The 17,688-nt window shown below is 35.5% G+C and overlaps 1 protein-coding gene across 2 annotated transcripts in view; it reads left to right on the top strand.

The window, feature by feature from the left end:
• The first annotated feature begins 4,071 nt into the window (after window positions 1-4,071).
• Window positions 4,072-17,688, top strand: part of LOC128997777 (uncharacterized) — a 106,631-nt gene continuing 93,014 nt past the window's right edge. For both annotated transcript variants that reach the window (XM_054423461.1, XM_054423460.1), the window contains exons 1-2: window positions 4,072-4,425; window positions 13,839-13,955. In XM_054423461.1, the coding sequence (XP_054279436.1) occupies window positions 4,291-4,425; window positions 13,839-13,955 (252 nt within the window). In that variant the 5' untranslated portion in view covers window positions 4,072-4,290. The remainder of the gene's footprint in view (window positions 4,426-13,838; window positions 13,956-17,688) is intronic.

The following is a 17,688-nucleotide window of genomic DNA, read 5'->3' as shown; positions in this document are numbered from 1 at the left end:
TTTATGGATAAGGCTGAGACAACTAACTGACATCCCCCATGTCAAGGAATTCCAGCAGTAAACGACAATCAATTTCTCAAAAATATGCTAGAGGGTTCATTCATTAGCACAGAAGTACGATATGAACTGACGCGACGTGACGAAGGAAAAATGAAACTTACACTGTAACGGCTATAACCCTTTGAAGTTAGAATATGTCTTCCCAAACATTATTTTCTTTTGAAATAAAACCATGTTACAAATCACGGAAGTGTTTAACTACAAAAGATCCACCAATACCATTTTAATACTGTTTAAAATTTCTTCCTAAGAAAGAGATACAATATAACATACTAATAATAACACCGATGACGTACGGTATGGGGAATATGTTATTCATTGAATTATCAACCAAATTTGGCAACTAACGCAATTAATATCATTATTGTTGTTACACTTATTACTCTTAAAACAATGCTAAATGCTCAAAATGTGTATATTTCACCCAATTTATTGCAGTTAGATGAATTAAGGTAAGCCTTGAAGAAAGTAACCGTCGATTTCGACGGGTTTCACCTAGTAGATTTCTAATAACCCAATTACAGTAACATGTAGGCCTATTCACCTCTGGTTACTCCCCGTGGACGTCCAAATTTTAAATGTTAACATTTTAGAAGGGTTAGACAAATCAAGAAACTCTAAAATGCTGTGGAATCCAACCAAAAATAAGGTAGAAAATAGAATTTAAGACAAACATTCGGTGATTGGCTCACACATCTACATGTTTTTTTTTTTTAGTTACAAAATGGCGACAGCTGGTCCATATAGATGGGATGTTTACTTCAGTACCCAATAGTGAATACGGTGTACATTACATGTTTTGGTCGAGTTTTCGACCACTGGACGACCACTAGTATTATTTAATTTATAGATCCCTTGACTTGATTAAAGTAAAGCCATAGATCAAACATACTCCCCTAGTAGATTTCTCATCCCGTATGGAACAGCTGAAGCCGGTGCATAACCAAACAGTAAAGCACAAATCCTTAAATTAACCCTAAAATAATAAAAAAATCCGTCGACACTAACGCACGCAGTGTCGCCGAACATGAACTAGACACGAAAGACGAGCTTCAAAATTTACAATAGGATAATAAGTCTACTAGTGGTTGGTTAGTCAATGGTTTCACCTAGAACAAAATGAGCCTTACGCGCAAAACTGGGGTTTTGAGTGTTCGTATTTTTTATTTCCAATGGACATAGGCACGTTTCAAGTAATTAAAAGCCTTCTCAAGCTTGTAGAGAATACATCAAAATAGTTTCATCGTGATCTGTTTGTTCGTTTTCCCATCGAAGAGAGCGTAAAATAACATCTTGTGCGTCACAGACAGACAGGCAGAAATTGAGTAAGCGTTTCTGCTTTCCTATCGTATGACTCGTTCCATACGATGAAACTAACCGAAACATTTATCATTCTAAGCCATGTACAGACAAAACTCTAATTTTAGCGAATTTCCCATATATTCCATATAGCAATTACAGCAGGTCTCATGGTAAGACTAGATCCAGGACCGATTTACTTTTTCGTTTTGATAAGGTGTTTTACGGGGTGAAAAATGATTTTTCCTATGTTTGACCCTAAAAACACAAAGTTTTATAATTTCCCTCCAAGCCATTTTGTAGAGCTTACAACTTTTTATGAATATTTTAGTAAAAATCGAACCCGGTAAATGGAAATTCTGCAAAGTCTGCAGGTTTGTTCCGGCGGGGGTATTATTTACATAGATTTTTGGTTCTTATGTCACTGAATTGTATTCACAGCATTAGTCATCAACATAAATTTCTGTGTATTCAAAATATACTGAACTAATAAGTAAACGATTGAAACATAATTCAAAGATTTGAATATAGTCGAGTAAATCCGTAAGACAACCCTAAGAAAATTGCTTAATTAAAGATTGGTTATTTTGACTAAGAATTGTGTGCATTTAGCCTACTAGTGAAACGGTGTAAAGAAATCGGAGTCTCTGAAGTCCAAAATTAAAGATGGCGTAAACGATTTTTGTCAAATACTTGTATACTGTTCATTCAAACATTTTTTATTTATGAGTATTTTTTGCTTGAAACAATCATTGTTGGGGAGAGTGTATTTAATTAATCTGTTGGGTATATTTATATTTATGCTGTTAGGAGATAGTTACGTTTCTAAATTTGAAATATTGTCAAACATCTAGAGTTGTTTACGATCGCATAAACCACTCATTCGTTCTGATAGGGCAATTAGTCGGCTTCTTAACAAAGCAGTTGAGACCGTCCTTCTGCGTAAAGAACAAATACGGTCACAAAAACTCCTTTTCTATCTAGGACCGTGGGGTGGTAGTCCTATGTGGTCTGTGGTCTATGTGATCAGTAGCCTACTGATTGTCGTGTCAGCCGAGTAACATTGTTTTCTTTCAGCATCTAGTCAATGATCTCTCGTATTTCATTAGTCTTAAATTATGACTCTTAATCCACATTTAGTAGTTTCGTTATAGAAATTAATTTATTACAGCTTCACTATACAGTCCACTGATATAATTTGCTTATATCATATCTACATCAATAAAATCATAGTTTAGTTGAAAGTGTTAGTTTGTATTATTACCAAAACATTGGCGCATCACGTGTCACAACAATTATTAGTAGGCATGAAAATAAAGAACATAAGCTAAAGATCAACATGTATATTTTATTTACTTAAATATGTCATATTTATGACGGAAACCTTATCTTAACCTACATTAGTTTTGTATTTAAAATAACGGCATTATAGCCCAGTTCCGATTGCTTATACAATTATTAACGTGGAACACATGGATTATGGTTTAAACGCTTGAATCAATGCAAATGTGAATGTCAATATAACTTTTTTAACGATATTTTTCGTATATATTTCGTGGTTTCGCTGATATACTCACCATCATGTCCTCTTATGCAGTAATTAGTGGCCAAAATGGTGGAATCCGAAACTGTTAAGGATTTATTTCTAGGTTATAGGCATAGCTAGCTAGAACTGTACCGCTCTGTTTTAGAAAAAGTTCATGACCAATCCTGAGGGTTTTTAATTAACATGTAAATTCAGGTCTCCGAAAATGTCTAAAATTACATCTCTATCTGTGTTTTTACTCCCCTTCATTACGAACAACGTGTATCTAATTACACCAATACCTATCTTTACACAAACGTTCTCTTCCTTCACTTAAAATGGTTGGTAAAAATAATTATGAAGCTCAATGGTGAAGGTCAATAACAATATACTATATGGAACCCTGATGACTCCACTCAATTTTGTAAATGCCTCTGCAAACGCCACCTAGTTAATATACAGTATATAGATGTGTTATAATTAAAAGAATCCGGAACCGCAGTAAAGCAGTATATAAAATACAGGCTGAGAATCATGAAACAGTCTTGTTCCCATCCCTGGTTCAGGACTAAAAGTGAAGTTTAAATTTTGATTGTAAAATAGACACCTAAGTAATCATTATCAAGTAAATTGTTATGGAACATGCTCAGGTTCATTGTTCATAAGCTTGTGCAATATTTGATGTAATACTAAAATTTAAAGGCTTTACTTTCAATTTTTTAAAAATTTTATTGTTAAATTTAAAAGTGATTACTAGAACCAATATTTATAATTTATAATACTATAGATTCCGTTGCACATTGCAACGTGCTTGCAATTATACAGGTCTTATAATAATAATGTTTCATTTTTGAAATCCGAAAGGAATTAATAATAAATAAACGTTTTTTCTCCCACTGGTAGCTACGGGCCATTTCTGGTTACGATAATTATAAATCTTTGTGTTTTGAGGGAAACGCCACCGAGCGTCCTTACTCGATAATGGGGCGAAAGGTGCCGAATTACCCAACCGGCCTTGGCGTCAAACACGTCCGGGCTAAACACGGAGCCTCGTATTAGAGGGATTAAAAAACTGAAACGGACATTTTGCATGTTGGTCACATTGGTTTGAATTTTAATCGGAAGAAGCAAGAGAGGAAAAGAAGAACGAAGAGTTGTTGAAGCCGTCCGTTCCGTGCCCGACCCGTGGTGGTGGAGTGAATTGTGGATCTGGTTTCGAGAGCGTGATACTTTCTCATTTCGCGAGGAACTACCTATACTATTCAATTTTTGTCGGCTTATTTAGTTTTCAAATACTTATTTTAACTATCTCAGTCGTTATTTTAATATGGATCCTAAGCTGTGCAAGTGGAACGTAAAGTATAATTTTTGGCCACTTAGTGTATTATAAACTGTCATATTTCAAGATGGCACCATGGCCGGAGCCAGAAAACCAACCTAAAGCTCCAGACAAAAACGATAAACGTGAACAAACTGAAGTGAATACTCGGTCAGAATCGGAAGAGGCTGCCGACAATACAATTTGTGCAAGTTCCGATCAGGTATAACTTAATTTTTATTAACTTTGTTTAAACTGCTTGCTAACTGGTGGATTTTAAGGTAGGCCTAGGCCTAGGGTTCGGTAAGTTCAGTTCTTTTACCCGAAGAACTAGTCTGGCCGTTTCTGTTCTAGGTGCTTACATTTTATCATAGCTTGAGTCTTAGCCTACATAGGCCTATTATTCATTTAGTTACACACATTAGTTACTTGATTGTATTTTCGGTTGCTGACTAAGAGTCTTCAAATGACTAAGTGAAATTTTTGTAAATGGTGTAGGCTATCCATTGGAATGAATAAATGAAATGGTCAAGGCTGATGAAGACTTGTCCTGTAGCCTTTCAATGGGTAGGCTAGGCTATCACATGTTTAGGCCTAGAGTTAACATAGAAGACTACATGGGCTTTTGCAATACAGTATGCCCTGCTTTTAGGCCTACATTAAGTATGTTTCCTTGGAAATAATAATTGGGCAAAGTGGCTTCTGGAGACATAAAACATTTTGTTTTTGAAATAACTATGAGTTAAGCCTATTAATCATTATGTAACTTGGGCCTAGTCTAGTTTTCATTAGCCTATGGCCTATTAGTTAGTCCCTACAATGAGTCTTTATTTTGAAAGGTTAAGGCCTAGAAATCTTTCATTCCTTCAGTTCTAGACCCAGACCTAATCAAGGTTACACCTAACTTAAGCTTTGCTTGAGATAATCAGGATTTTCACTAGGCCTACCTAGAGCTTTCAACTCTAGCCTAATAACTTATGTTTTATGCCTAACAAACCAGGAGTTAGATGGCAAGATTATGAAGGCAGCTACAATAGCTTGGCCTAAGCTTAAGGCCTAGACTCAATCATGAAATATGCCCTACCTATTTCTCTTAGGCCTATGTGGCTAAGAATTGTTTGATTTCATAGGCTAGGCCAAGGCATAGGCCTACCTACTCAAGTCAAGTCATCTATCGTCTTTACAGTTCATAGTAGTCTATATTTAAGTTAGTTCAAAATAATTTAACTTAGGCCTAGGCTCACAATAGGCTGTCCCTACTTAGGCCTAAGTTAACACGTTCGCTGCGGGCCATCAAATGGCAAGGCGTAGCCTCAGTGCGGCGCAGCCCGCAGCGTCGAACAAACCCGATTGCCGGGTGTTTGGCTCTAATATTTCGGTATGAAGAATAGCAAATAACGTGCGGTGATGTCCTGTTTTATAACAAGAGTCGACGTAGTTCGCTAAACACTCACATATAGCAGCACTGCTTGGAACGTAGCCGGTCCCATCGTATTGCCAATTGGAGGGAGAAAGACGGGACAACAAGTTGATTTTTAAGTTTGCCAGACGGGGATTTTATGGGGAAATTTTACTACCAACCTACAACACAACAAAGAGAAAGTCATCCACTACACGCTAACGTGGAATAGGTCTGCCTTCGACCGACGCTAGAGCAAAAACGATGATATACGAAAGGCATTGCCGAGCGTATCCGATCGGTTACGGCAGCGTCTGAACAGCGCTCGGCCGGTATCCGATCGGATACGCCCGCAGTGAACGTGTTAAACGATTTTAGGAGAACATTTTCTGTCTTAACTCCAAACCTTCACTGTAGTAAGGGTACTAACTAAAAATGTTTAACCCTTTCGCTCGCTACAATTTTTAAGTTAAGTTTAAATGGTTGCATGCCAAAACCGCCAAGGCCATTTTTTGGTCAAACGCAATGTTTTGATTGACAAGCTCTATCTCTTGCTTCTTTAAGCATAGAACAAAAATTATTTTTTGTTAGATTAGTTACAAATTTGTCTCTAAATTAATATAGGTGACAATTTATTTAGTTGGATTTGGTTTTTCATTTCTGTACACAGGCTATTAAAAACATGTTTCGCAGTACGAAAAAAATACATTAAAATTAAATTCATAGGTAAGCCAGCCACTTCACCAGAAAAAAATATTTCTTATAAGTAACTTAAGTGAGGTAGATATGTTTTCTACATATATTTGTTAGTAAACTGGCAACATTTGAAAGTCTTACCTTAAAAAATCAGCTCACAGTGGTTTTTTTTCCAAAAAGGCTTTAGGCCTAATCACATAACTTAGGCCTACTCTTATCAAACTTATTCCTAATTATTGACTTTCATAATATAAAAAAGAATAGGCCTATACAACAAATATTTTCTTTAGCTAATTTTATAGTAAATATATTTAATCCATAGTTAGCCCATCGATATATAACTACTGGATTGCGCGCTGTCCATAAGTGCTGTGGTTTGAAATCCGGTCGCACACACGAGTGTGATGCGGGAGAGTATCCATAGACGCGCAGGTGCTGGGTGGGCAAGAACTGAGCGACAACCACGCGACTAAATACAAACACTGGCAGTTTTTTTCAAATGTAATTGGATTAATAATTATTATGCATAATGTAATTAGATTTTTTTTAGTTACCTTTCTTGTAAAGGATTACTTTTATTAAAATGCCTTTAAAAGTTTACTTGATTATTCTCAAAACACATCATCCCGCCTTTATTTCCCGCCTTTTAATGTAACATGACCATCGTCAGACGCGCAAATGTGGGATTTTGCATCCTGGCTGTTTGTCTTCAAGTCTGCTACGAGAAAGACTTTTTAAATACATGTGATAACTAGTGCCTAGTTTGTTTTAAGTTTCAAAATGTCAATCAAATACAATGGTTAAGAGTTTCGCTGCATACAATTGTACGTCGAGATGTCTTAAATAGGAAAACCTACAGACGTAAATTACCATTAGATGACTCTGCTCATAACTTTAAGTTAAGAGGGAAACGGTAGAAAGAACAAAATACCACCGCCACAGCAAACCTGCCGACTAAGCGAATTTCCATTTATCTCAATTTATTTTCAATCAAATGTATTTAAATAACATTAGGTTTAACGAATACCTAGGTTTGCTGCTACAAGAAAAAATATTTAAGTGTATTTTTTTCATAAAATATCAATAACATAGAATAAAATAAATAAATTAGCCAAGTTTGATAAAAATATATCCATAAATAAGCAAAGTACAACATTTTACAATATTCTCCATAAGAATAACATGGAAATTTTAAATTTTAAATTTTTTAATTTTCTCTGTTACCAATAATAACCGTACAAAAACACTTTAATATACTAAATTATTCGTTTTTTTAAGCTCTTTAAAAAGGTCTAGAGAGAAATTGGGAAATTTTGTTTTAAGGGTCAAAAATGAGAAAGACCATTTTGTTTACCCCATAAAACCCTCCGTAAAAACCTGTTGCCATGATCCGATCATGCTGGTTCGCGAACTCATCCAAGTTTATCCCGCATTTCATCTTTAAACCAAATTTCATCAAAATCGGTCAAAGATTACTCAAGTTATAGCTTTCACGGACGTATATAAAAATATATAAAAATTTGAACGAATTGTGTTTTAGCCTCAAGGGACATCAAAATGGAAAAGGAAATCGGTCCCGGGCCTAGGTCCTACCGTGCCACCTACGGCAATAGGTACTTCCCTATAGGGAAATTCGCTAACACTTAAACTTAGGTTTAGGGCAAAAATTGACAAAGACCATTTTGTATTGTAACATGTGATCCGTGTAGGTGTTTAGTAAACGTTATAAAGCCAGTTATGTAAAACACTTATTATTTTGTAATCAATAATTTTTTGTTTCATCCTACTACCATACAAAATAATATAGGTTAAGTGATTGCAACCCATGTTTACACAGATTTAAACAAACAGAATCTTGTTGATAAACAATGATAATTACATAAGAAAACTTTAGGAATAAGTGTTAATAGAACTTTAATTATGTTTACTTATTACATTGTTATGATTGAGGATGTCAAGAAGATAAATGATTTGTCAAAAAAAGTCTATTAAACCCTGTTTTTTAGGCATATTACAGCTTAACATATGCCGCGACAATGCAGAAGCAATACGCTGCGTTGCGCTTTTGCCCACTCTCACCCTTCATTTCCTTGAACGCAACCACTGCTGGCGGCTCGGGCAACGGAGCGGTGCTGCCGATCCAGTAGTTATATATCGATGAGTTAGCCTACCAAACAAATTAGAAATAATTATCATTCAGTAACGGTAACTCATTTTCAGAAACAAAATCACTCGTAATACACCGTCTAACAGCTACCTACTCTTATGGATACAAACAAAGTTGTACCAAACACGAAATTTTAAAGTAAAGCAAAAGCTGTTTCTACATGTAGCCCAATTCATGACAAATCATCTCATAGGTTTTATGTCCCATTTGGACAATCAGCTGGCCAGTAAACAAACATTTAGCAGACGTCCGATTGGCCTATATCGGACTGTGGCAGTTTGCAATAGCGCCGCTGTCCGATATATCGGACCGTGGCGGCCAAGGGGTTAAATACTGAAACCTGATATTAGGCAATAAAAAAATGTTGTAGACACAACTAGTTTCGGCACCTGTGTGGCACCATCATCAGGCTGTACAAGGACGGATTTCTTTCTTCATACGAAGAGCGTCACATTGATTAATACAATAATAATAATCGGACTCTGGATTCAAACTCCGACGGGCTAGTGTTGTACCTGTTTTCTTAACTGATCAGTTACCATAAATGTCTCGTATTCGTGTTTAAATGTACAGTATATTTTTTATTTTCGTGTTAACTATTGTGACACTCTCCAATGTTTCGCCTAATGTATGAAGAAAGAAACCCGTCCTTGTACAGCCTGGTAATGGTGCCACACAGGTGCCGAAACTAGTTGTGTCTACAAAAACATTTGGATTGCCTAATAGCAGGTATTTGAACCTTTTTAAATGTTATTTGGCAATCCGGAGGCTAACATCTACAATGAACGAGTACCCTAATTACACTTAGCTGACTCTGGGACTCGCTTACCTCACGTTAAAGCACACCATCTTTAAATTAGGGAAGTTGTTTTGTAGAACACTCTTGTTTTGTCTTGGAATAGGCTAACTCCGGAACTCACCAGCGCATGCTTGAGTTGGGCTAGTGAGCTCTGTCTGAGTACGGAACTGGCTACTCGGCCTCTCTACGGAACTCCCTAACTTACCTACTAACTTAATGAGAAGCTTTTGCAAAGAACGAAGAATATTGATATTCTAATATTAATTTAGGCTATTTATTTATTTAACATTTAATATTATTGCATTTAATATCTTATTATGCCGTGACTTAACTTAGCTTAAGCGTAATGAATTAGCCTATTTAGTAGGCCTAGACTGAACATATCCCAAGTTACCTAATTTGAACTATAGATTTTACTTACATAACTACAATTACATTTGAATGGCCTGAATTATATGTTTAACTTACTTTTATTTTCATATTAATCATTAGCGGAGGTAAGCTAAATGTACTTTATGGTTTTTATTAGGCTATTAACATAGTTTATACGAGTGTTTAAGGAGATAGTTTGTTTTATTGTTCCGGTATTTTGTTGAGTTTCATTATAATTTTTTATTGGCCAATAGTAGGCTTAAGTTGTTAGTTTTGCTCAAATTGATTTTTCACTAGGCTATAACATACACATTCGTAAGTTCCTATTTTATTACTGAACTATACTCATGGTTCTCTGTAGGCTACAAGTATCTTCAAAGACTTATCTTAGACCTATTACAGTAAGTTACTATTGCCCGCACATTACATGTGAAGGTATTTCTGTTTGTGGGATTCTATTTTACAGCTTAGCCCTAGTACAAAAGTAATGTACCTAAGTTTACGCTCTTTCAGTATTTTTATCTGAACATATTTCACAGTAATCTGATTTAAGGAATACTTAAACTAACAACGTGTCACATTATCGCGTCTTAAGTTAAACTCTTAAAGTTATAAAGAATTTAGACAGTACAAGTACTTATGCCTCCACTGAGGACTATGGTCTAATAAGTAAAATAAATAAAATAAATAATTCTTTATTGTCACATCAACGTTTTGAATCATAGCACAGCTAAAAAACAGATGACATTGTCAAGATTATTACTAACTTAACCTAATGTACAACAATATGTCTTATGCATTAAAAAATGTTTTGAACAAGTTGGCAAAATTGGTTGAACAATAACGGAAAAAATAAGTTTCTAGTCATACAAAATAAAAGTCATATTAGATTGGGGCTAAGTCCCCATTTCTTACCAAAGGGTCCTTAACAGGCTCCTATGCCTTTTGTGAGGACATAGTCAAGGTAAGTTCTAGGTAAGTTTCTGGTCAAGGAAGACATCAAGGTATTTTTTATCCTTCACTGACTTGAGTCTTTTTCTCCCTAATTTCGGAGGGAATCAGTAGTACCGTATTCTCGTTCTAGTAAGGAGATTAGCTCCGTTTGGCCGGGTTATTAGGTAAAAGAGGGCCTTCTTTTGAGCATTACCCCTCGACGAAGCTCACAGCTCTCTGGGTGAAGTTAGGTTCTTCACGGTGGCTGTCCGTTTTCCTCTGACTGTGATCTCACTAAGTCGTCTGCAAAGGCGCCTCAAGTTACGATGGTTCTAATGGGACCATACGTGGTAAACGTTCTGGAGTAAGGGGGAGTAAGTTTTATGTATGTTTACTGTGTAGGCTATTTACTTGTATATTCAATAAACTTACCTCATGGTTACTACAAGGTTCTCTTCTGTTGAAATCCAATCCCTAAGAATGTTTTCACAAGGTGCTGGACAGACCTTTTGTTAGATAAAGCAATTAGCATTCTTACTTAATTCAAATCTTACGTTCATATTTCCTCGATTAGAGTAAAAAGTGAAAAAATAACCAAGGAAATTTTACCCGGCACGGTCACCTGGAACCGCTTAACAATTTTATTTTGATGTGATGTTCTAGTTAGCCTAGTTTTTTTACGTATATACAGTATTGATCAAATAAAAAAAAAAAAAAAAAAAAAAAAAACTATTCATGCCACAGTAAAATATTTATTTTACTATAAATTACCTTTTTCCTACCCTGTGGCAGCAAATTTAAGTACTTGTTAAAAGTAATGTTATTTAAATAGGGACTACATCTGACAAGTGCAGGGAAATACAGCGAAAACTACCATCAGACAAAATAGATCATGTTAATTCGCTTTTAGTATGGGGAAGGACGCTTGGATTGCTGCAACGGGGGTATTTTGATGTTGTCTTCGTTCTTTATATCTCATACAAATCCCAAACAAAAACTACTTTTTTGACTTTTATGGCTATACTGGGACGTGCCATTTAATAGTGTTGCTTAAACGTGCGTTCAACACTTTCTTATGTACGCAAAGTCTATTAACTACAGCGCGTTGCAACGCTCCCATGTTTACGTAGCCTGAGTGTAAGAGAACATCCTAGGCCTACATAATTATGGAATTTATCATAGAAACAGTATTTTCTTATATAAAGGTTACTTAAATTTAGGTAGGCCTACCCGTACGTAAGTATTTTCTTTTTTAACATTAGAATTTTCTAGAAATATTATGCAACAATAATATTTTAATTATTTGCTATTGTATAGCCTAATACCAATTTGCTGAATTTAATCTTTTATGCCTTTAATTGGTTTCTTTTCAAAACCAGTACATTTGACCCTCAATAGGATACATTAAGGTTTAAATGAATGTTCAAAATTACTGTTATCCAGCTCTTGTATCCGCTAAACTATGTGCATTGAAGCGCCTCTACCATTGGTGGTTAAAGTACTCTCAGTTACGCTCTCCGCGACTTTATCCTCTCCGCTCCACAATGTTTTCACCCGTAGTCATCATGGGCCTATATTGCCCAACTAGATGTTATTCCAGGGACAGGGCTAATTCAGAGAGTAAGGAACATTTGAAAGAGCAACTCAAATACCACTCTTATACACTCATCATAGCCGTGGCCAAATTCCATTCGGTTGTTGATTTTTGCTGCTTGTGATCTCAGCCACTTAAGTTCCTAGTCATCATCAATGCACTATGCTGCTTACTAACTCATCATTCTGGAAAACAAGTGAAAGTCACTCTGAGCAGGGTTTTAACTTTAGTTTAGTTGAGGTAAAATCTTCCACTTAAATGAATGATCTCGTATTTGATTCTCTACGTGAGGTCAAGCATCGCCATGGGGAAAAAATTAGACTTACAACTTACTTTTGGTTATTTTTAAACTGAATACATAATTTTCTGTACAGACCTTTAAAGTTGTCTAGCTAGATTACGAGTTTTGCCAACTAAAATCTGTGTTACAGACCACACCACGAATACTTGAAAAGAACCGGTATGGGTCATAAACAAAAAGAAATGACGTTTTTGGCCCGAAAATAAACATGATTTAAAGTTTGCTACTGCAATAGTACGAAATTTTTCATTCACATGGACCAGCGACGCACATATGCGACGGCCGGTTTCTACCCATAGACTGCAGTCGCATATTTGCGACAGGGTTCTAATGTTATTAAAATGCTTATATTCTTGCATCAGTCTATTTGAAGGCACTGAATTCCCTGCAGTGGTCTACAGAGATGTCTGACGCACAACTGCATCACTTGGTATGTGGATATGATGATTGGTGACGTCATATGACACTGTATGTATGTATGCAGTATGTATGCTGCGTTATCCTATGTAGCTTTTATATTTTTTCAGTTATAAACTGTTCTTGAATAATCTGTTTTTTTTTACTTTCACCTCAAAACACAAACAAAAAATGAACTGTCGCATATATGCGGCGTTTGGGCTATTTCAAGAAAACTGTGATAATTTTCACTATTGTCTTCGCTGTAGACCGGGCGTCGCCAATATGCAACATTACAAAAGGTTATTAAAAATTAAAATAAGAATAAACTATTTACAAACACGATCGCAGCGTATTATAATGTAAATGATCACTGTTTTACAGGTTTTCGCCCGTTGTCTGTGTGTATTGTTAACCAAGTGACAGCCGGTCTATGTGTAAGATTCAAATGTATATCTCGGTCTGTGGCAATGACCGTAGCGTCGCACATATGCGACGCTCAGTGGCGAACATTATTAATATAACAATTACAACAATAACAATATATGGAATAATAATGTGTTGTTTATTATTATAACAGTTGGTACATATAGTATTTTAGATGGAACTGCTTAGATGAAAATTTTATGCTTAGATGGAACTGCCAAAATATGCTATTAGTTCGGGCCAAAAACGTCATATGTTTATGATCCATACTGGTATTTTTCTAGTATTTGTGGACCACACCTTACAACTATAAAGATTTACAATTGCAGCACACTCCTTCGAAACATGAATATATTCTTATAATTGTCTGCCCAATGACACTTGCCGGCAATCTTGTTGTGACGGCTGGGCAGTCACTGAGTAGAGCAATCAGCGTTTGCCTAGTAGCAGCCGGATATTCCTTACTTAGTATATAGCCTTATCTTGCGCCATCATATCTGTGGTAAAGGTTTATAATATATACAACTATGTGTAATGCTTTTTTTTGTTACAGAAAGTTGAAGACAAAGACGTCTCTGGTTTAAACGACGGTCAGTTGCGAGCTCTTCTTGACGAAGCTTTTTCCTACAAGTGCCCAAAAGACAGAGAGGGCAAAAGTGAACTGTTCAAAGTAAGTTACTTTTAACATTAAGTTCTACAATTAACTAGTATATTGTAAAAAAAAAATGGAGAGTTATTCTGATGTTTAACTTAAGCCAAATAATCATGGTTTAAGATTCTGTATAGCTCTGTAAGTACTCATTTCTTAATCTACTAGTGTGTGATTATTGCAAACATCATAATTAGTTTTGCTTTATAATTATTTTAGTCTCATTATCACTACAAAATGTGTTATAAGACCTTTATTGTTTGAAAAAGAAAGGTAACTTTTTTAGCAAATTACCCTTTATTGGGAATAAGCTATTACCAAGAAACTAAGACCAATAGTAAGACCCGTGACTGATTTTTGATGTCTCCAGGGGCCAATAACACAATCCCGTCAAATTCATATATACCTATATTCAGGGTTTGTGAAAACTCCCGGAATAACTGACTATTTGTATCAATATGTATGCTAGAAGATTCAAACTTTGCAATTTGAATTGGGAACTAAAATATTATTTTTTTAGTTTATTACTGCATGGGGGATAGCCTACAAGGAGTCAGTAGGAAATCTTTCACAGAAGCATAGGTTAACTACTGGTTTGAGGAAATTGCAAAAAAACTATAAATTTAAAATTCAAATGTTAATCTTATGAATAATAAGTAAACTGTTGTAGTTTTACTTGTTTTTGGATATAATTTGATCAAACATGGCAAATTTATTTATTTCATAAAAATTATTTACATTTTAATAAAAAAGACTATTTATGAAATTCCTTGTAGCAGCAAACCTTGTACTCGCTAAAAATATTGTTATTTAAATTGGGAATAATCAAAAGATGTTTTAGGGGTATATTTCAGTGGTAATCCGACAAGGCAAATAGAATTTTGCTCAGTCAGCAGGTTTGCTGTGGCGAGGGTATCTTTTAATATCCATCATAGGTTTCCAATAAAATGAACTTCAGTATTGTAATTATATATTTGTACACCAGTAACAGGTGAACCACTAAAAAACCGTGGATCTTTTAAACCATAAAAATAAATAAAAATGTGATGGACCGATTAAGATCCTCTATTCCATGTAAATTATAATTTCGATGGTATTAAAGAAACATCGATCATCGATAATTTGTGACTTAAGATTTGCAGAGAAATGGTGATTATCTACCGCGATTGTAGCGACTCAGTGTGTAATAATTATCAACTCCTACGATCCCGCTGAAATTGTGAATTTTAATTTGCACCAAATTTAAGTAAGGCTTATGCGACTGCTTTAATATTCCAAAATTCCATTTTAAAAATTGCCAAAAATACATTATGACAGGAAGGAATCCCTACCTTCGAATCATAGAGTTTTTCCCTGGTGAAACTTAGAATGTGTGTTGCAAATCGTCCTGCCCTCTGATCAGACTTAAAAAAACCGATTGTATCAAAATGCATGGTAAAAATAAGGAAAATTTAGGATCTCTACAGACTGAGCTTTTATTTTGGATTATCAAAAGTTTCGCTCTATCGAGTGTTTGAATTACCAAGAGTAGACTGTACAGTAGACCCCTTCTTAACCGTTCCTAATGGGACCGAGCCTAGGTCAGATAACTCAAGGTTGGTTAAAACGGGCAATCTCTAAACAAATAACAAAATGAAGTGCTATTAATTTGGATTTATATAATCATTATTTTGAAGTCGTACATGCATTATTTATAAAATAAAATACACCTACCCATATCCTTTTTTTCGTATTGATAGAAAAGTCACAAATAAATAAAAATACATGGTTAAGTCAAATACTTTTAGTGGAATAAATTATAGTTGTAGACAAGAGTAATGACTTGGGGGGGTGGGAGGGAGGGAAATGGAAGTTACTCGGGAAATATGTGGGAATTAGTCCAAGCCCATTTGCTGGACACCCTGTTACTCTAGCGATAAGATAATTCTATATTCTCCTTCAACACACTTTACGATTTTATAAATCTGCCGCACAGATAACAAATCAGATGGGCTTGTGCTGCAGACGATGACAAACTGGCAATATTCAATATTTTTTTAGATAAATATGTTAGTAACTAATTCTTAGTCACATCCTGTGGAGATAAGCGTATAGTTCTCATCGCGGAGCGTGGGAGCGGAAATGCCGAGATTCCTAGAAAGTGGCGGTTAAACCCAGTGTTGGGAAGTAGCGCGCTACAAGTAGCGACGCTACAGTAGCGCGCTACTTTTTTTGTAGCGTTAGCTGTAGCTACGCTACTTTTAAGATTTTGTAGCTTTAGCTGTAGCTAGCTACATTTTTAAAGTAGTTGTAGCGGAATTTTAGCTACTTTTCTCGCTACATTAACATTGTTTGAGATAGTGATTTTTATCATAACCTCAACCTTACGTGAAACAACCTCTTTCAAACTGAGATTTTCAAAAAAATTAGGCCTTACTTTCTTGGCTTCATACAGCTGGTTGCAGCCGTTTCATTCCCTATAACAACGTTGTGTGGACATGGAGGCCATTAAATGAGTGTTATCCACATTTTTTGGCTCTCTTTTCCATAAGCATCTAGACTGCCAGTGCAACTCCTAGGAACGGCCGATCGGTAGGATCGTGGATCAGATCGAAAAACCCCCCACCACCGCTCAGTGCCGATGACGTGACGTCAACCATTACTGCAACGATACTGAACCGAACTGAGTCATGAGCCTTTTTGGTGTAGTGGATAGCGTGTCGGGCTGATAATCTGATGGTGCCGGGTTCGAATCCCACTGGGAGCACTAACTTTTTGTCAACAATTTTTTTCATATCAGCAAGTTTGGTTGGTTTGGTTAGGTTATGACAGTTTAATTTTATAATTAAAGGATTGTAAAATTGAATTTGAGACATTTTTAATTTTATTTTTAGAACAGAGCTATTTTTCGATTAGTAAACCTTCATTCGAGTTTATCATTATCAGCAAGTTTGGTTAGGTTATGATAGTTTAATTATATTTAATTCAAATTTAATCTACAAATTATACGTTTTGACAGCAACAGTGATACAGATAACAATTTTCCGCGAACAGTTAGATAAGCTATGCTGATGCGCCGGTATGTTCTGATCCACGATCCTCCGTTCCTCGGACTTGCACTGGCAGTCTAGACGCTAGTCTCATTTCCTTAATTTACTACTCTATGATTACTGTCAGATAAAATAAAATCGCTAGATGCAGACGACGTTTAAACGTTACCGGTGACAAGAAGAGAAGCTAAGCTATTGAATGCTTGCAAGTGATTGACAGGGAAATTAGTAATCAATTTAGTTTGTTTATTATACTGATAGTGTTCAACAATAAACCTTAAAATAATGAGAAAGCTGGTCTATCAACCTTTGCTTCAGCTGTTGATTGTGGTTCATCATCACAAGCCCTTCCTTGGTTAGATTACGAAGATTTTTCAAAGGTTTACTAAACTAACAAAGAGGAAATTACCTGATGTGATTTAAGATATGCCTAGACTGAATGATAATTGTAATGAAAAAATCTCCATATAACATGAAACTTTCATTGAAAAAAATAGCATTGTTTGCTCCTGGTAACAACTCTTGTATAGGACTATTAATTCCTAGGCTATGCTATGGTTTAAAACGAATACCAAGTTCCAAGTTCAATTATTAGGAATATATCCGTTTAGTTCTTGCAAGAACAAGCCTACTATAGCCAACTTGTTACATAGCCAAGTAGGCCTACATGTTGTTTTTACTTTACAAATTTCAACATGTCTAAATTAAAAGCCGATTTCTGGATA

Source organism: Macrosteles quadrilineatus, unplaced genomic scaffold (assembly GCF_028750875.1).
Source record: "Macrosteles quadrilineatus isolate MER2022 unplaced genomic scaffold, UCM_ALF_1.0 Scaffold_7__1_contigs__length_78375512, whole genome shotgun sequence".
Taxonomy (NCBI): domain Eukaryota; kingdom Metazoa; phylum Arthropoda; class Insecta; order Hemiptera; family Cicadellidae; genus Macrosteles; species Macrosteles quadrilineatus.
The sequence above is the reverse complement of the archived record's forward strand: the minus strand, read 5'-3'. Positions and strand labels throughout refer to the sequence as shown.